Source organism: Salmo salar, chromosome ssa22, assembly GCF_905237065.1.
Source record: "Salmo salar chromosome ssa22, Ssal_v3.1, whole genome shotgun sequence".
In the NCBI taxonomy this organism is placed as follows: Eukaryota; Metazoa; Chordata; class Actinopteri; order Salmoniformes; family Salmonidae; genus Salmo; species Salmo salar.
The window spans coordinates 40,042,461-40,063,458 of NC_059463.1; the positions used below are offsets into that span (position 1 = coordinate 40,042,461).

Consider the following 20,998-nt stretch of genomic DNA (forward strand, 5'->3'; position numbering starts at 1 on the left):
GAGATTACTACACCAATTGCTCTGAAATGTATTTAAGTCAGACTGTCAACACCAACCACAGCACAAGTGGTGAGCAATTACCAGTTCAGACAGCAGTAATTAACTAGGTTATTAGAGAGATGGCACTTTACTTCAATTGACCAAGCAAGACTATACCAACAACAAGTTATTGAAACAAAATTATACTCAGCTTTTCTTGTAGAAACAGTAGATGCTCCTTCCCAGCTATAGATGGCGCACAACAGGACTAGGGCATGGGAGCTCAATGACACACCACTATTAACCAAAGATTGCTACACCAATTGCCCTGAAATGTATTCAAGTCAGACTGTCAACACCAACCACAGCACAAGTGGGTAAGTAGTTACAGTGCCTTCAGAAAGTAATCATACCCTTTTACTTTTTCCACATTTTGCTTTGTTACTGCCTGAATAAAAAAAAATGTTAGTCACTGGCCTACACAAATGCCCAATAATGTCAAAGTGTAATTATGTTTTACACATTTTTTACAAATTAATTAAATTCAAAACTGTTCAACATGATTGTTGAATGGCTACCCCATCTCGGTACCCCACCATACAATTATCTGTAAGGTCCCGCAGTCGAGCCGTTAATTCCAAACACAGATTCAACCACAAAGACCAAATAGGCTTTCCAATACCTCACAAAGGGCACCTTTCGGTAGATTGGTAAAAATGAAAAAAGCAGACATTGAATATCCATTTGAGCATGGTAAAGTTATTAATTACACTTTGGATGGTGTATCAATATACCCAGTCACCACAAAGACACATGTGTCCTTACTTACTCAGTTGCCGGAGAGGAAGGAAACCGCCCATGGATTTCACCATGAGACCAATAGTGACTTTAAAACAGTTACAGAGTTTATTGGCTGTGTTAGGAGAAAACTGAGGATGGATCAATGACATTGTAATGACTACACAATACTAACCCAACTGACAGAGTGAAAAGAAGTGTCACGGTTGTCGTAGGAAGGAGAAGCGGACCAAAGTGCAGCGTGTGTGTCGTTCCACATTTTTATTTTCACTGTGAAACTTTGCAATACATACAGAATAAACTTAACGAACAAAAACAAACCGTGACGCAGAGTAGAAACATACACTAACTCAGAAACATTCTCCCACAAACCCAGTTGGAAAAAAACCCTACTTAAGTATGATCTCCAATTAGAGACAACGAAGACCAGCTGCCTCTAATTGGAGATCATCCCAAACAAAACCAACATAGAAATACAAAACTAGAACATGAACATAGAAATAGAAAACATAGAAAAACACCCCCTGTCACGCCCTGACCTACTCTACCATAGAAAATAACATCTTACTATGGTCAGGACGTGACAAGAAGAAAGCCTGTACAGAGTAAAACATATTCCAAAACATGCATCCTGTTTGCAATAAGACACTAAAGTAAAACTGCAAAAAATGTGGAAAATAAATGAACTTTATGTCCTAAATACAACTTGTAATGTTTTAGGCAAATACATCATATCACTGAGTACCACTCATGTTTGGGTGTGCTTGTCATTGGCAAGGACTAGGGAGTTTTTTAATGATAAAATAAATGGAATAGCACTAAGCACAGGCAAAATCCTAGAGGGAAACCTAGGTCAGTCTGCTTTTCAACACACTGGGAGACAAATTCACCTTTTAGCAGGATAAAACACAAGGACAAATATACACTGGAGTTGCTTACCAAGACATAATTGAATATCCCTGAGTGGCCTAGTTACAGTTTTGACTTAAGTCAGCTTGAAAATCTATGGAAAGACTTGAAAATGACTGTCTATCTATGATCAACGACAAACTTGACAAAATTGAATAATTTTTTTAAGAATAATATGCAAATATTGTACAATCCAGGTGTGCAAAGCTCTTAGAGACTTACCCAGAAAGACTCACAGCTGTAATCGCTGCCAAAGGTGATTCAAAATACTTATTAAGATATGTTAGCGTTTTATTTTTTACATTTATTATTTTACAAATGTTCACATTTTTCTTCCACTTTGGCATTACAGTGTATTTTGTGTAGATCGTTGACAAAAAATGACAATTAAATCAATTTCTTCCCACTTTGTAAATTAAACTTCTTTGCTCGCTTTGAGGACAATACAGTGCCACTGACACAGCCCGCTACCAAAGTCTGTGGGCTCTCCTTCTCCATGGCCAACGTGAGTAAAACATTTAAACTTGTTAACCCTCGCAAGGCTGCCGGCCCAGACGGCATCCTTAGCCGTGTCCTCAGAGCATGCCCAGACCAGCTGGCTGGTGTGTTTACGGACATATTCAATCAATCCCCATCCCAGTCTGCTGTCCCCACATGCTTCAAGATGGCCACCATTGATCCTGTTCCCAAGAAAGCTAAGGTAACTGAACTAAATGACTATCGCCGTTGCACTCACTTCTGTCATCATGAAGTGCTTTGAGAGACTAATCAAGGATCATATCACCTCCATCCTACCTGATACCCTAGACCCACTCCGATGATGCCCTAGACCGCCCCAATAGGTCCACTGTCGATACAATCGCCATCACACTGCACACTGCCCTATCCCATCTGGACAAGAGGAATACCTATGTAAGAATGCTGTTCATTGACTACAGCTCAGCATATAATACCATAGTCCCTTCAAACTCGTCATTAAGATTGAGTGGGTCTCAACCCCGCCCTGTGCAATTGGGTCCTGGACTTTCTGACAGGCCGCCCCCAGGTGGTGAAGGTAGGAAACAACATCTCCACCCAACTGATCCTCAACACTGGGGCCACCCAAGGGTGCGTTCTCAGCCCTCTCCTGTACTCCCTGTTCACCCATGACTGTGTGGCCATGCACGCTTCCCACTCAATCATCAAGTTTGCAGAGGACACTGATTACCAACAATGACGAGACGGCCTACAGGAAGGAGGGAGGGCCCTCGGAGTGTGGTGTCAGGAAAATAACTTCTCACTCAACGTCAACAAAACAAAGGAGATGATCGTGGACTTCAGGAAACAGCAGAGCGAGCCCCCGTCCCCCCCCGTCCCCCCGTCCCCCCCCGTCCCCCCGTCCCCCGTCCCCCTCGTCCACATCGACGGGACAGTAGTGGAGAAGGTGGAAAGTTTTAAGTTCCTCGGCGTATACACATCACTGACAAACTGAAATGGACCACCCACAGACAGCATGGTGAAGAAGGTGCAACAGTGCCTCTTCAACCTCAGGAGGCTGAATAAATTTGGCTTGTCACCTAAAACACTCACAAACTTTTACAGATACACAATCGAGAGCATCCTGTCGGGCTGTATCACCGCCTGGTACGGAACTGCACTGCCCTCAACCGCAAGGCTCTCCAGAGGGTAGTGCAGTCTGCACAATGCATCACCGGGGTCAAACTACCTGCCCTCCAGGACACCTACAGCACCCAATGTCACAGGAAGGCCAAAAAGATCATCAAGGACAACAACCACCCGAGCCAATGCCTGTTCACCCCGTTATCATCCAGAAGGCGAGGGTGCAACAAAGCTGGGTACAGGTGCAACAAAGCTGGGACCGAGAGACTGAAAAACAGCTTCTATCTCAAGGCCTCAGACTGTTAAACAGCCATCACTAACACTGAGTGGCTGCTGCCAACATACTGACTCAAATCTCTGGCCACTTTAATAAATGGACTTAATAAAGGTATCACTAGTCACTTTAAATAACAGCACTTTAATAATGTTTACATATTATATTACTCATCTCATATGTATATACTGTATTCTATACCATCTACTGTATCTCTCCTATGCCGCACGGCCATCGCTCATCCATATATTTATATGTACATATTCTTATTCATCCCTTTATATTTGTGAATAAGATAGTTGTTGTGAATTTGATAGATTACTTGTTAGATATTACGGCATTGTCAGAACTAGAAGCACAAGCATTTCGCTACACTTGCATTAACATCTGCTAACCATGTGTATGTGACCAATAAAATGTGATTTGATTTTATTTCTGAAGGCGCTATTACTAGAGACAGCTGTTTATTTACTTCAATTGACCAAGCAAGACTATACCAACAAGTAACTGAAAAAATTAGGTCCCTGGTTACATGTAATAATAATATAGGTCCCTGGTTAAATGTAATAATAATAATTATTCTATTTCATTATTTCAACAAGTGACAAAATGTTGTTTTTTTTTCACTGTAAATGGGGCGACAGGTAGCCTAGTGGTTAGAGCGTTGGGCCAGTAACCGAAAGGTTGCTGGATTGAATCCCCGAGCTGACAAGGTAAAAATCTGTTGTTCTGTCCCTGAACAAGGCAGTTAACCCACTGTTCATCGGGTAGGCTGTTATTGTAAATAAGAATTTGTTCTTAACTGACTTGCCAATAAAAATTAAAAATCCTTCAGCCTTCTATATTCCAGTTGAAACTGGTCTGTAACATAAAGCATTAGTTAGCTACCATAAATTGTTTCTAAGACCACTTGAATCCTGTAAACAGGAATGGTGCTATATGTGTGGAGACAACAGAGAATTCTCAGAGCTAAGCCTAATTATAATGCAACACTTTGGACAACAGCCTGGAGTTTATTACTGTCCTGATGGCCATTATCTGAGGTTAAGTGTTGCCAATCTAACCCATACACTATGGTGGGACTGCTCTACCTGGATGTTTACCAGAAAACATGATAAACCACTCCCATGGTTATAGACTGCTCTACCTGGATGTTTACCAGAAAACATGATAAACCACTCCCATGGTTATAGACTGCTCTACCTGGATGTTTACCAGAAAACATGATAAACCACTCCCATGGTTATAGACTGCTCTACCTGGATGTTTACCAGAAAACATGATAAACCACTCCCATGGTTATAGACTGCTCTACCTGGATGTTTACCAAAAAACATGATAAACCACCATGGGAGTGGTTTGTAGGAATGAAAATATAAAATGTTGCTTTATTTTTCAGTCCCCGATATTAACTTAGAAATGACTTGGTAAATGCATAATCTTGGTTATGCATAATCTTATGTGAGATGACGTAACCTCCTAACTTTGGGAAACTATTGCTAAACTATAGTAATGTAATTGATTAAGACGCATTCTTATATGTGGTTATATTTGCAGGGAGGAGAGAGACCGTTGACTAAATGCTTGATATATGCAGTGTAGCTCTTTCCTGCAGTCAAACGAATCCAGGCTGTATCACAACCGGCCGTGATTGGGAGTCCCATAGTGCGGTGCAAAATTGGCCCAGCGTCGTCCGGGTTTGGCCGGTGTAGGCCGTCATTGTAAATAAGAATTTGTTCTTAACCGACTTGCCTAGTTAAATAAAGGTTACATTTAAACAAATGTTAACACATTTAAAACGACCAGATTGCCTTCTAGTGGCCTCATGGGTGGAACGTTGTTAATTATTTTTTTTTAATTTCATAATTAATATACAGGATTGGAAAAAAACTCAGAAAATCCTGTGTTTCTATGTCAAACACCAAGCAAAATGAAACATTCACATTATATGTTATTATTTTTTTATTCAGGAAGATTGTAGCCAGGCAAACAGGAAAGGACAAAATTAAAACATTTATTTTCATGACTAAGTTGCTAAGGTAGGTTATTGCCGTAACAGCATGTTGTCATTGAAGGTTGTTATGGCATTCTAACTAATTGGTCCTACAGTACATAGCTAGCGGTAATTCAGGGCCAGTTACAGCACTTGCAGGCATCAACATAGACCAGGCCGGGCTGGCATTTGTGCAGGTAGGTGTTGCCACGGAAACACTGGAAGTAGGTGGTGTTGTCGAAGATGTTGACATACAGGCCGTCTGGGCGTCCGGAGCAGAAGCTGAGGATGGGGTCAGGGGTGGTGGTGGGTGCCCGAGTGGTGGTGGGCTTGGGGGCGAAGCCTGGGAGAGGGAGAGAAGGAGGTATGGAGAAAGGCAGGAGAGTTTGAGATTATATATATATACCTACATACTGTATACCTTTACTGTACTTGACTTAGAGGTTTGTAAAGTCAATTGAATTGAATTCAATTGAACTGAATGGAAGTTCATTTACCCAGAGAGTTGCGGAGGTGGTTGACGAGAGGGAAGGGGCCATCAGCACAGAAAGCACCACTGAAGTCATCCATGTCTAGGGTCCACACAGAGGCTCCTCCCAGGTTCTTGGTCTTCAGCCACTGGACCTGATGAAGCAAAGAAGACACAGACAGATGTGCTAACATGGACATGGCTTTAGAGATAAATCAGTTGATTGCATGATTGATTGATATTGACTCAGATGTTCCTGACATGTACCTTGGCAGCGTAGCTCTCCTTGCTGTCGTAGCCCACCCAGGAACTGCCTTTGACGGCGTAGGGGACCTTCTGCTCATCAACCCATTCGATAGTGGCACCGGAGGTGAAGGAGCAGACCTGGGAGAAGCGAAACATTCTGTTAGATAATGACAAACAAACAGATAAACAAACAAACTACACAAAATTACGTATAGTGTTTTGAGATTCGTGGCCTGTGTGCTTTGAGTAAAAAAAAAAATATATATATAGATCAGATGTATGATCATGAACATAGTTATTAAAGTTTTAGCGCACCTCGTAGTAGGACCAGTATCCTGCGTCACGGGTGTAGGGGCCAGCGTCAGCCGGGCCATTGGTGGGGGCTCCCAGGCCAGTGTTGGAGGTGGTGAGACGGTAGGTACGGCCGTAGGTGGGGAAACCCATCAGCAGCTTCTCAGCGGGAGCACCGTTGTCCAGCCAGTAGGTGATGGCAGAGTCCTAACACACAGGGACAGGTGGTTAAGACAAGGGAGCTACAATGGAGGACATCTATACCAATATTTTCTATATTTACATAATTTCTTCACAAGTTTCCTGGTGAAAAACGTGGTGTAGATGTTAAAAAAGAATGTGTGTCTTACGACATTGAAGTGGTAGTGTGTCCCCGAGTCATGGCTGCTGCGGAACAGTGGGCTATTGTGTCCTGTGGCTCTCTCCCAGTGTCCGTGGAAGTCATAGGTCATCACGTTGATGAAGTCCAGAGAGCTGCAGAGACATGAATAGACAGGGGAATGAAGTATATAAAGTGTGTTTGTTTGAAAAAGAGAGAGAGGGAGAGAGATAAAAAAGAGAAAGAGAGAAAACAGAGACTTCAATTTATATCAGAGACTTACATCAGCTGAGTGGGTTTCTCCCAGACCCATGCTGTCTACAGTACCTGGCGATCTGGGCCACCTCGTAACTGGAGATGATAGTGGGCTGAAGAGCAGCCACGTTGGCAGACAGGAGCAGCTGGGTCAGCCTGGTGTCTTTAGCGTCGTTCTCAAAGGCCTTCTGCAGCTCCTGTTAAGCCATACAGAGACATTAGGTACAGAAAATAGTCAAAACTATACGGCCCTTCAAGCTGAGCTGGATAGACAGCGCTACAACAATAACAAGTCACAGAAAATGACAGAAACACATTGAAAGATAAAGGTGCAAATCCTCACTCATGTTATAACTGTCAGTAAAAAAGTTTATGTGCAAGCTTACTCTGACGAGCTCGGTGAACCTCTCCCTGTCTCCACTGGGGCTGCCGTTTTGAGTGGGGAACTCCCAGGCCAGGTTGAGACCGTCAAAGCCATGGGAGCGCAGGTAGCTGATGGCTGACTTGATGAAGGCCTGGCGGCCCTCAGGCTTGGACACCATGCCGATGAATCTGGAGGGGTGGAGGGAGACAATGTAAACCGTTACTCTGGTCCTGAGCCTATTGATGTGCAGAAGTAGGGAAATGGAAAACACTATGATAAAACACTATGATTAAACACTATGATAAACCACTATGATTTAACACTATGATAAAACACTATGATTAAACACTATGCTAAACCACTATGATTTAACACTATGATAAAACACAATGATTAAACCTGATAAAAAAGGAGTAGACTGGGAAACAATAAAAACCTGCACCATTGAAATTAACTTTTTTAGATGCTGGGTACAAAAACACAAATCTGTTTAATGTGGATTAGTGGAAAGATGTGAAAGTTAAGTTTTATCTTATCACAAACCATGCTTTTGGAGAGCTGTGAAATCGCAATAAAATACTGTGAAGAACCAATAAGAGACTTACGGGCTGAGTCCGTTGACTGTGCCTCCGACAGACAGCAGAGTCTTCATCATTGGGTTCCTGCAGATCAGAGAGGTAAGATGAGGAGTCAAACCTAGTGTTCACCATGGAGTAATTAACTAAGGCCCAACTCTCACTGAAGTCAACCCAGAGTCACTTACACATTCTTCAGGTTATTGAGGCTGCTGTATAACGTTTCGTCATTCCACTCAATGGGGGCGACCTGGTTGAAGCTGTTGATGGTGGCCAGGGCGTAGATCACGTGGGTGCAGAGGAACGGGTCGATGTTCTCAGGGGTGAACTTCCCAGTGGTGGGGCGGTACTGGGACCAGTTGGTCATGTGACACACCAGTTTGGTGGAGGCGGCTGAAGGTAGAAGAGGAAATCTATCCAAAGGCTGAATTTCACATTGACCCTTTGGGGTGCTCTAAAATAGTGGGTTGGATTATTGTGCGTTATGGGATTCCTAATTTTAAATGCTTATGTAGGATGTATGAATTTGAGTAGGATTACCGAGCCTCAGAGGTGTAATTGGGGCTCAGATAAGGAGATCTAAACCACATCATTAAATTGAGCACAATCTTTATCTCTATGGTCTAAACATGTCAATTGAGAAATGTAAAAAAGATGATGAGGGAAATGCTTACCAATCTGCAACATCAGCAGAAGGCCCAGACCTGAGGAAAGATTACTGAGTTAACAGAGTAGACACTAGGGACTCGTTTGCCAGAGGGTCATGTTGAAGAATAAGATGAGGATGATGATAATGAAAAGGAGGATGAGGATGATGATAGTGATGGTAATGACTGAAGAAGGCATAGGCATGTACCTGCAAGCACAGTAAGTCTGGCCATTGTCTTGTAAAAATGTAAGTATGTTTTCCTTAGAAACAATGTACCTAAAAGAAAGGATAGATTATTAAAATAAATGAATACATATAAACAAACAAATGACTTAATAAATACATTCTTAAATATAAATATATAACAAAAATCGTATAATTATGTAATTATAACATTTCATACATGGAATACTTTTTAAAAGCAGAGTCCAATTCTGTTGTTATGTTGTTAATTCAGATCAACCAAGTTTGTAAATATTAGATATCCCAAAGTATTGGATAGTGTTCGTATTTCACAATCTCTAACATTTAGTAACCCATGTAACTATTGTTCTTGATTAGCTGGATATCAAACAAAACCACCTTCATGTATACCCAGACCTAGGTCAAATGTAGAAACACTTTCAAATACTTGAAGTGCACTTCACATACTGTACCTTGACTGGTATAATGGAACCAATTAAAAAGTCCCCAAAAATGTTTGTTTTTGAAACATTTTTAAATGTTTTAAATGTAACCTTTATTTACGCCCTGGCCACCATAACCAAAAGGGTAAACTCCACCCTCCCTGCAGTGTATTCAATAATGTATTTGAACCAAGTCTGATATAAGCATACACACACTTATATCCACTGTTAACAAACATAAATCTTTTCAAATGCTATTCACACGTTAATTAATAAACACCCTGTTATCACCATGTCATGCATGATAAGTAAGTTGCAATATAGCGGTGATATTACATATGAAATTACAAGCTATGTTACATACATTAATATAACATTACATATTACATACAAAACATGAATATGGATGTGATCGTATTACCTTTCTCCACCAGTGACAGAGGGCGAGTTTCTAGCTGTGCTTTGTTCTTGCTGATTTATACTTTTCACTTTCCCTAATAATAATTGGTATCAAAGTGCAAGTGATAAGTTCCCCGGCTATTCTGGGTAGTGGGAGATTGACTGATTAGGGGAGACCGGAGTTGGCTTTCACACTTTTTACTCTCGTGTATTTCTCAGCGCCAGTATATCTTACAAGACTCGTTTTAGCCTTATTAGAAATACCAAGGCCTTGGGTTGACATACAGTAGGGACCCTATCTATCCTCATATCGTATTCCAACATTGAGCTAAAAGCCATCAAACACACACTCCATTCTGGGGTTGGTTGTCACACAGTATGGGGTTAGTTGTCACAATGTTTGCTAGTTGCTTATTCCTTTTGTAACAGGAACTATAGCATACAGAGTCTTAGAAATAGCCAAGCCTTTCTTTGATCAAAAAATATTCCCAACAAAATTCAGCATTTTATGCCTTGAGAGCAACATATGACATTTTGAGTAAATGTGTTTGTGTATGCATGTCTTTGCATACACGTGTACGTGTGTGTGCATTTCATTGGACGGTGTATACCACGTGTATATCCTGTACATACGACTAATAAAAATGTGAAACCTGTCATGCTGACGTGAATTGACCAGATGGATGAGTTCTTTCAAATAATTTACATATTTTAATATTACACAGCAATCTCTATATTGGGAATAATAAGGACTGTGACAACCAACCCTTGAGACAATCAACCCAGGTCCCCGCTCCCTAATAGATGAAATGACGCACACTAGGTAAAACGACAAGTATTTAGGGGCTGTTCATCCTGATATGTCACAACTGATAAATAAAGCAGTCTTTGATCATGCTATATCATCCATGCAAATTCAACAGTGGTAAGGAAATAAAAAACCCAGTGGAACAGAAACGTTTTAAATACAACCCCAAGGTGTTTATTTAGTCATATTTACAAGTGACATCCCCCCTTCACATTCCCATTCAATCACAGATTTAGATTGGCCAAACGGTATCATAACATATCAACATTTCAGCCCAGCCAGCTGACAGACAAACACATCCTAGCAGAGAGGTTGCCCTTTTAACCACTGATACAGGGACAGTGTTTTCACCCCCCGAATGCTTCAGGTTAGTATTAGGGGGAGAGTAACTGATCCTAGATCTGTGGTTATGGGCAACATCTACTTCGAGCACCATCATAGCTTCCACCACGAAGTGTGAGATGAACCGCCCAATCAGACTTCCTGAAGTTGACACAACATTCCGAGAATAGTTTTTGGACATGACGTCACCTTAGTATTATAGAGATATCTGATGGTAACTTTAAATAAGAAAAGCGTTGCGTTAACAAAAACATTTACACACACACACACACATACACAAATTAATAAGCTAGCATTAAGTACATAACCAAAAGGGCAACAACATTCCATGGCTGAGGCAACCTTCCCCATTGGGTTAGAATAAGCAAGGGCAGATCACGTGTACTTGTGCGTCTTCTCAGACCTATTCCAGTGCTGGGTGAAGAAGGAACAACACTACCCACCAAACAGTAGGCTCTGAGTTGTGAGCTAAGTGTGTGCTAACAACTGTACTCTAGCAGTACAGCACAGTACAGTACAGTACAGTATCTACAGACCGATGATAAGTGAGATCCAGTGTACAAATACACTGAGTGTACAAAACATTAGGAATATCTGCTCTTTCCAGACTGACCGGGTGAATCCATGTGAAAGCTATGATCCCTTATTGATGTCACTTGTTAAATCCACTTCCATCAGTGTAGATGAAGGGGAAGGAGACAGGTTAAACAAGGATGTTTAAGCCTTGAGACAATGGATTGTGTATGTGTGCCATTCAGATGGTGAATGGGAAAGACCAAAGATTTAAGTGCCTTTGAACGGGGTATAGTAGTAGGTGCCAGGCGCACAGGTTTGAGTGTGTCAAGAACTGAAACACTGCTGGGCTTTTCACACTCAACAGTTTCCCGTGTGTATCAAGAATGGTCCACCACCTAAAGAGTACCCAGCCAACTAGACACAACTGTGGGAAGCATTGGAATCAACATGGGTCAGCATGCATCCCTGTGGAACGCTTTCAACACCTTGTAGAGTCCATGCCCCAACGACTTGAGGATATTCTGAGGGCAAAAGAGGGTAAAACTCAATATTAGGAAGGTGTTCCTAATGTTTTGTATAATCAGTCTATGTCTTTACCATGACTTCTGTCCTGTGCTTACGGGAACACAGGCTGCTTTCCCAGTTGGTGGCTGTATCAGTTTATCTTAAACATTATTGAACAGCTAGATGTGATACAGTGTACAGAGCTGAGTGGTCCAGTGGCTTTCAGCATATCAGGCCTTAGTAACTGTTTGACCCTGCAGAAGCTGCTAAATGAGATATATCATCAACAACATGTTTGACTATAGCTTGACCGGCATGTTGAAAGAGAGTCAAGTTGATGCCCTTGTTCTGCAGTTTTAACGACAGTATTACCATGCATTCATTGTCTTCAACTTCAAAGTGAGAGTTTGTGTTTCCTCAATAAGTCATTACTATAAGACGTATGGACATTCCCGTCTTTTCTTTTTTAGCTGCCCTCTTTATTTTAAGGTACAGTGATCAACATACCAAAACAGTTTATAAAACGCAACACTCCCGATCCAATAGAAAATGACCTGAACACTGTCAGGCACAGGATTGGGTGGCTTCACACACTGGAATCAAAATAACACTATGAGTCTGAAACATCAAAACTGACAGGTGTTGAATACATCAATGTATTATGAAAACAACATGACTGTCAAAACTGGGAACTCTGGGTATAGTGGCGTTGTTGCTGTACTAACAGATTGTCATCAAAATGTTTCATATCCAGTGTGTTTGTATCTCGCTCATTCTAATGTTGACAATCAGTCGATGTCTGTTTCAAACAAACAATAACTTCTATATAGCTTTGGCCCTAAAATGTGAGATGTAGCTAGCAAACAGCACTGGAAAAAACAAGTGGTCCATCATCCAATCACTTGCTCAACAAACCGTTTTCAACTCCCAAACTTTTACAAATAACAAAAAAAGACCCCTTGCAAACCATAAGGTATTGTTTGATTCCTACACTCCTGAGATGTTTTGAAATCATAGAATTACAATTACAATGAGTGATGACTAACAAACCCTGGAGTGTCACAGAGCTTCTAGGTACATAGAACTGTTCTACTGCATAGAACAACATGTAGCAGCACAAATGTACTGCTACTGGCCAACCTGCCTTTAGATGGTTCAGACCAACAGAAATGGAATAAAACAACAACAGACAACATACAGTAGTTGCCAACTTGTTTCACGTTAAGATGTGTCTAACAGTAGTTATATTGAGAACAGATACACTGTGTTGATACAGCAGTTTACCATTGACTTCTTGGCTACGCCCAAAATCAATAGTTCAAGGTATTGTACTGAACATACATTCCACAGACTTTCTAGGTGCAGGAGTTATCAGATGGGAAAATATAGGAGAAGACCCACTGTTCAAAAGCTGCCACGGTTTTAATGTACAGTGGCATAACACTTGACAAAGACAGTGGTTGACATGTTGCTATTGTAACTCTGGAAACATCGGGAACATTTAAACAGCTTGCGGGAGTTCTCTTTGCTTTACACCCAAATCAATATCACAGGGGCTTCATGATTAACTAGCATATAAGGTATGTTCCTTAGATGTCGTATCCTTGCTGTGAACCCTTCTCAGACAAACAGTATTTATGGCAGGTGTGTTGCATGATTAACAGTTAATGAACAACAGGACATGTTACATAAAAGTTAGTAGATAGAGGGTGATAGAATAATGGTGGCATTAATAATAATACTAACGATAACTCTGTACTTTGGTGATCACACTTTCATCGTTTTTTTGCTGTTGAAAGAACTGATGAAGCTCTTTATCAAGTTCAGTTCTCTCATCTAAACATAAACAATAAAAAAGTTAAACATTCATTTGGACCATTGAAGTTATTCATCCTGATGCTGCCATAGCAAACAAATAATAAAGCAACCAAACAAATACACAGGCAGAAAATCCAAAGAGAAAAAGGACCATTTTAAACAGAGACTGTGTCATAAGAAAGACCAGTAGGCTAAGTTAGCGTTCTATTTACAGTGAGTTCCATTTGAAGAAGACTTTCTCAAAAATCATGAGGTTTATGACATCACTGTTTTATCCCCCTTCATCTTATTCTAGATACAAACATTTGAGTTGGTCAGTGTCTGAGGGAACCAGAGATGTTATCTACTGTTCTGTATGTATGTACCATAGATAATTATAGAGGACTCATCATTGTACCTGTCCCATTATGGCGTCTGTGAGCGCACGGGCAGCGCCATTGAGACCATCTCCATTTTGAAGTAGTACATTTTCTTCTACTACTACTTCTATGAGTTGGTAAAAAAACTGAAAGGGTGCATACTGCCACCTGGTAGTGTGTTGTTTAAACAGGTATAAAGTGAAGGTTGGCGATTTACTGCCACCTGCAGTTACGGAATGTTTGATCACAAGTATAATTCATTGGCTGATCCCTCCTGAGGACCTGGATGGAATTATGTGATCCTTCCTTAACCCATAGGATGTCCCACCCATTTGACAACTTCAGAATGGTGAAAGTCCTCAATTGCGCAGCGCATGCTAAAACGTGCTTTTGGGCACTAGAGTCCTCTTTCATTCTCTATGGTATGTACACATGATGCTCTACATACACAGGCTGATTTGGGTGACATACGCCAGTGAGCCTTGGGTTTATAGCAGAGTAGGGAAAGCCAGGAGACACGGAGAGAGTGACCGATTGCTGTGAAGCACAAAGGCCTCTCTTATCCCCATAAGGCATGGTTCTAACGACACCAATGTAACTGACAATCAGGTAGTCTGACCCACTTGAAACCCCACAGACCCACACATAAAAAAATTACCCTCTGATTTTTTTTATAAAAAGAAGAATAAAATAACCATTAGTCATTTTGACAACTCCCACCATCCCCCTTGCTTCAAAATATTACCCCACACATCCCTCCCTACCTATTTGAATTCATCCCTTAACCCCACCCCAACAAAACTCCAGATAGGTGAATTTGACCAATTGGCTTAGACCATGAAACATAATGTCCAGGGATTGTTGTAGATCACAGGTCCAGTAAGCCAATGAGAGTGATGGAGAGTGTGGCGGTGAGCAGGAGAGGAGCATGATTGGACCATGGGGATCCCGCCTGGTTCTGCACCATCATTCCAGTTCCTGTTTGAGAAAGAGAGTGAGATAGAAAGCGAGAGAGAGAGAGACAGAGAGACAGAGACAGAGACAGAGACAGAGAGAAAATTGGGGACATGCTCTGGTACAGTATAATCATAACAGTTGCCTTCTTGTCTCCTTTGCTTATTGGAGGAGTCACAGTTCTAATACTGAGCTCAGTAAGCAAAAGCTAATTGACAGACACTGACTAACAACCACTGTCTCTCTGACTGGCTCACACAGCCCTCCCGGCTCTAGAGATTGGGACTGGAACACAGCTAGTCTTAAGCAGTCTTAAGCATACTCCAAAGAGCAATGTGTGTGTGTGTGTGTGTGTGTGTGTGTGTGTGTGTGTGTGTGTGTGTGTGTGTGTGTGTGTGTGTGTGTGTGTGTGCGCGCATATGTGTTCAGTATGTGTGCATTCCTGCATGTGTGTGATAGACAGGCACTAATACAGAATCCAGTGAGGTAAACCCCCATTAACCCTCTCTACCTCTCATTAAACTCTGTCACTCACTGACGAACCTCAACTTCCCACAGCAGCCTAGCAACCTCATAGGCAGCAACAGGACTCCAGAAAGCTACCCAGTTCCAATATTCCAATTCCCACCTGAGAAATGATAGGCTATCAGAAACAGGAAGGCCAAAAAGATCAACAAGGACAACAACCACCCGAGCCACTGCCTGTTCACCTCGCTATCATCCAGAAGGCGAGGTCAGTACAGGTGCATCAAAGCAGGGACCGAGAGACTGAAAAACAGCTTCTATCTCAAGGCCATCAGACTGTTAAACAGCCATCACTAACGTTGAGTGGCTGCTGCCAACATACTGACTCAAATCTCTAGCTGTCACGTCCTGACCAGTAATAAGATTATTTGTTATTGTAGTTTGGTCAGGACGTGGCAGAGGGTATTTTGTTTATGTGTTTCGGGGTGATGGTTTATGTAGTAGGGTAGTTGATTTATTATTTCCGGGTTTTGTGGTCACTGCTCTATGTTAGTCTATGTCTATGTTCTTTCTAGTTAGTCTGTGTCTATGTGTAGTTAATTGGGGTGTGGACTCTCAATTGAAGGCAGGGGTTGTCTAGTTGCCTTTGATTGAGAGTCCTATATATTAGGGTGTGTTTGTGTTTGTGATTTGTGGGAGGTTGTTTCTTGTTTAGCTGTCTCTGCCTGACAAGACTGTCTTTTCGTCGGTCATCATTGTTGTTATTTTGTATACGTGTTTGTTTGGTTTTCCTTCTTTCGCCTATTAAATATAAGATGAGCATCCACATTCCTGCTGCGTTTTGGTCCTCCATTCCCGACGACAACCGTGACACTAGCCACTTTAATAATTAAACATTTGATGTAATAAATGTATCACTAGTCACTTTAAACAATGCCACTTTATATAATGTTTACATACCCTACATTACTCATCTCATATGTATATACTGTACTCTATACCATCTACTGCATCTTGCCTATGCCGTTCGGCCATCACTCATCCATATATTTATATGTACATATTCTTATTCATTCCTTTACACTTGTGTGTATAAGGTAGTTGTGAAATTGTTAGGAATTGTTACATTACTTGTTAGATATTACTGCACGGTCGGAACTAGAAGCACAAGCATTTCACTACACTCGCATTAACATCTGCTAACTATGTGTATGTGACCAATAAAATATGATTTTTGATTTGACATGGATTTCATAGAACAGTTTGACCTCATCCTCCCAGCTAATTATGACTGGGCTGCCGTGAATAGCCGTGTGGTTCCAATTACCACTTAAGCTCTTGTAACCTTCTGTGTGTGACAGCTAGCTAATCCTGTTAGCCGTGGGCTACACTAGCTGTTGGGGCGGACTCATGCAGAACAGGAGATGGGATTTGGTTATTTTATATCTTCCTGTAGTGAGTTCTGATCACAGCAGGAGTGGTGTAGCTGTTAGACTAGTCCTAGGTGGGGTTGTAACTTAAACTTGGCACAAAACCTTGCCTGAAGAAGCTCTGGGGCTCTGGGGCTACTGGTAATTTACCAAGGTTACTGGAATGTTGGTCATGAACAGGTAATCTATGGCAACATTGGTAATTTATACTTGTATAACTTTTAAATGTATTCATATTTAACATGATTTTTTTTTTTTTATATCTGTGTCCATATTGTCCATGAGTTTCTATTGGATAGACCATAAGTGTTCAAGATAATATAGACTAATTCATGAAAAAAGTATCTAATCAACAATGGCACCTCTGCAACTCTTCCAACAATGTCTTTTATCACAACTGACACCGTAAAATAAATAAAAGTCAGTAAAAAAAAGACAGGCTATTTCATGCTGAAACCCTCAGTAGAAACACCAATGGTATTATTTGATTATTTAACATATTATACATGTGATAAGGCCACAGAGGGACAGAGATAATTAGACACCTGTGATAATCTGAAGTACCCAAAAAGGCCCTAGATGCAATCTGATAAAATTCCACAAAATCCTTGAAAGTTACAACAATTATGTTAGTGTGCACTTGTTCACTTCCCTTCACTGATATGAAAGGAAATGAGTGGTATAAGAAATATGGTAGAAACAATCTATAGCCCATCCTTTCACCAATCCAATGCTTATAGATTTAGGGGAAGTAGTGAACGAGTGTACACTTTATGAGAAAAAAGATATTATTGGGACACACCCAGTCAGTCCAAGTCTCACCTGAGTCTCGGGAGACGATGGTCTCTTGTGCGGCTCCGTCGCCACCCTCCCCCCAGGAGCGTATCTCCAGGACCACGTAGCCATTGTCTTTGGGTAGGGGCAGGGTCACAGACGTCTTCCCCTTGTCCAGAACCTTCAGAGCAGACTGGCCCTCGTGCTTGTACAGGACCTGAGAGAAGATAGAGGGAGGGAACCTATTCACACAAACTGTACAGAGGAAATACATTTGTTGGGTTATTGTGTGTGTCCTTTCCCCCTTTGCTAACTATTATTTGTTTTATTAAGCTAATGTTTTCATGACTTTTCTGTTTTCTCTCTGCACAGCATCACACTATAAAACCAGTATAGGATGGTTCATGTTATCTATTGATGACATGCTATATCTTGAATGTTTTTCTATTGCCAGGCTGAGCCTTATCAAATGCTCTTTGATTCTTTTACATTACCTATTTATTGCACTACATATCTGATTATTTACAGAAGGGTTTACAAGTAGCTTATGCGAACAACTTTATTCATTTTGACCGCATATCCCCTTTCACTTCACACATCTTAACATGATTTAATATATTTTGACAGTGCATTCACAATATGACAATAACGTACCTACCTGCACACACCCCTCCTACAAACAGACACCACTCACCTTGTAACCCAGTACGGCTGATTCGTTGTCTAGGGTCTTGACGTGATCCCATCTAACAGTTACCCATGAGCCATCAGTCTTCCAGGACACGTTGCCAGGGGGACGATTAGGAGCTGTAAAGGTAAACGAAGGAAAACAACAAGAGACAACAACTTATTGACCTGTCTCACCTTCCGGGAGTCAGATGACCAAGACATGAATTCAACTTAGATACATGTACTTGATAATACAATGGTCTCACACACATTTTACGGACACAGAAACATGACGATCCAAACTGTAACCGAAATGCAAACCAAAAGGCATGATATCATATAAAATATATTAATATAGGCATATTTTTGCCTAATGTTGACAGTGGGTTAAGGTATCAGTATCAGTAGCTTAAGGAGAGGAGATCTGTATCAGGATCAGCACAGACATGACTCCGTCTCACTCTATAAATCCTCCACAAGAACCCCTTTACACCCTTAAGCCCAGTAGATACTGGTAGCCAGGTGCATATCCACCCTCCCAAAAACACTGGGGCCATACTTACGAACTTCAGACAAAGTTTCAATTCAAGTTTAAGCATCAGCCAATAAAAATTGTTGGCGCATTGTCACGTGATAGAATGCTGCATTTGCAGCTGGTCCCATCAGATAACATGGCACACGTTAGCCCTATGCTAAGTTCACCAGGTGGCAGGGATTATTTCCTTTAACAACTTCCTCATCAACCTATCAGAGACGTTAAACTTGTGGGCGACAAAAGTAAAACGGCACAACCTGCTTTTGAAGTTAGTAAAAAGCTTCTGATTTAAACTGGATGTTTAGATCACAGTGTAGCGATCCTGGCACCTGGTACTTTTCACGGTGTGCGGCAAGTTGGAATCCCAGGTAAGATAGATTTTTTTTCCTTTAAAATATAGAATGACATTTATTTACATTTTACATTTTAGTCATTTAGCAGACGCTCTTATCCAGAGCGACTTACAGTAGTGAATGCATACATTTCATACCATTTCATGCATTTTTTTGTACTGGCCCCCTGTGGGAATCGAACCCACAACCCTGGCGTTGCACACACCATGCTGGCGTTGCAAACACCATAGTGTTAGTGTGTTGCAGGGAATTGCAGGGCAAAACCTTGGAAATGAAGATTACAAATAGGCTACTGCTACTATGCAGGCGTGTAACGTTAGTGCTGCTGGAGCGACGCTCCACCACTTCTCAGAATGGTGCATGTTTAATACAGTTTATATCAAAGCTGAATCAATGTCTTGCAAGACCACTTAATGATGAATTTGTAATCTACATAGGCCAAGCATAGAATATAATAGCATAGTATAACTGTACTGTTAGACCAAAAACGTCCTTTAATTTCTGATGTAGGCTACACTTACATGTACAACGTTTTGTATGCATTGTTAGAATCATCCACTTCGTCATTTAAGCCTTATTTGAATTGAGCATCGAGGACAAGCAGTGAACAGTTATTTTCTCAACAAAAAAGCTTGACTTCACAGGGACTCAAACCCACAATTACTGTGCCCCAGAGATGACACGTTATACCCTTAGTGCTATATGCCATCTGGCAGGGATATAAATTGTGGTGAATGACAGCTTTCTGACAAGGCCACAAGGCTCTTCGTCTTTTTTTTTTTTACTATGTACGAAAAACGTTGTCTAACTTTAGTAGCTAGTAGCCTAGTCAAGGATGCATCATGCTACACATTGATCTTTGTGACAGACCAAGTGGAACAAAAGTAAACCTTGACTTAGGATGTTTACCAAATCCATCTGGAGGCCAAGTTGACCTCTTTCATTGAAATGCTGTTGGTTTGTGGAGAAAACATATTTGAACATATTTGATATGCTGATGAGGAAGTTGTTACAGGAAATAGTCAGTGCCACTTGGTAAAGTTAGCATAAGGCTAACGTGTGCCAGATTATCTGATTGGACAGCTACAATGTAGTGTTTTATCACGTGACCCTACGTCAGCGATTTAAATTGGCTGATGCTTGAACTTATACTTTTTCTGTTTGCAAGTATGGCCCCATTGTGTTTGACCCCCTGGGGTGATCTCAGCTGGTAGGGACAATCCATCTCAGCCCACAGGGGAGAACTCATACTTACACTAATGCAATAATGTCAACCCACGGCTCACATCTGCTCCTGAAGGAGGTTTTGGGCCAGAGATTAAAATCATATTTGAGTGTGTGTTATGTCATATATACGGAATGGTGTCTTGATGGTGGCAATACTGTGTGTGTGTGTGTGTGTGTGTGTGTGTGTGTGTGTGTGTGTGTGTGTGCACATGTTAGGTATCCTACATACGTGGTCTCCTGGTAGTGACAGTGGTTCTGGGTGAGGCTGGTCCAGTGCCAGCGCTGTTGTAGGCCATTACGGTAACATGGTACCGGGTGCTGGGTCTCAGTCCCACCACGCGAGCCGTGGTCTCAAGCCCAGCTGTACGCACACGGTCTGCAGACGCCTCCCGCTCATGCTGACGCCAGTACCGGATCTGTAAACACACACATACACAGCATTGTCAAACAATTTGTTATGTGACCGTGGGTACATCTCTTAAAGGAAAGAGATGCCTAA

The 20,998-nt window shown here is 41.4% G+C and overlaps 2 protein-coding genes across 3 annotated transcripts in view; both read right to left on the bottom strand.

Annotated features, from left to right (window-relative positions):
* Positions 1 to 5,503: 5,503 nt before the first annotated feature.
* Positions 5,504 to 9,862, bottom strand: chia.1 (chitinase, acidic.1). Its single transcript, XM_014167785.2, has 12 exons — positions 9,768 to 9,862; positions 8,928 to 8,996; positions 8,746 to 8,775; positions 8,260 to 8,464; positions 8,102 to 8,158; positions 7,519 to 7,684; positions 7,205 to 7,329; positions 6,909 to 7,032; positions 6,583 to 6,765; positions 6,289 to 6,405; positions 6,050 to 6,176; positions 5,504 to 5,895 (listed from the first exon to the last, which is right to left on the bottom strand). Exons 2-12 carry the CDS (start codon positions 8,950 to 8,952, stop codon positions 5,687 to 5,689), a joined length of 1,368 nt encoding a protein of 455 aa, XP_014023260.1. The 5' UTR covers positions 8,953 to 8,996; positions 9,768 to 9,862; the 3' UTR covers positions 5,504 to 5,686.
* Positions 9,863 to 10,704: 842 nt separating this feature from the next.
* The window catches only part of cntn2 (contactin 2), an 80,639-nt gene continuing 70,345 nt past the window's right edge, over positions 10,705 to 20,998 (bottom strand). For both annotated transcript variants that reach the window (XM_014167764.2, XM_014167765.2), the window contains 4 exons: positions 20,729 to 20,915; positions 18,410 to 18,522; positions 17,764 to 17,932; positions 10,705 to 15,070 (listed from right to left, as the gene is read on the bottom strand). In XM_014167764.2, coding sequence (XP_014023239.1) covers positions 14,961 to 15,070; positions 17,764 to 17,932; positions 18,410 to 18,522; positions 20,729 to 20,915 — 579 coding nt within the window. In that variant the 3' untranslated portion in view covers positions 10,705 to 14,960. The remainder of the gene's footprint in view (positions 15,071 to 17,763; positions 17,933 to 18,409; positions 18,523 to 20,728; positions 20,916 to 20,998) is intronic.

Bases quoted from the DNA above. Each gene is read 5' to 3' on its own strand.
- chia.1 (XM_014167785.2), bottom strand. From the start codon at position 8,952: ATGGCCAGACTTACTGTGCTTGCAG. The intron at 8,159-8,259 runs GTAAGTGACTCT...TCTGATCTGCAG, and splicing joins CTCAATAACCTGAAGAATGT to GAACCCAATGATGAAGACTC. The intron at 6,766-6,908 runs GTAAGACACACA...CCTGTGTGTTAG, and splicing joins CACACTACCACTTCAATGTC to GACTCTGCCATCACCTACTG.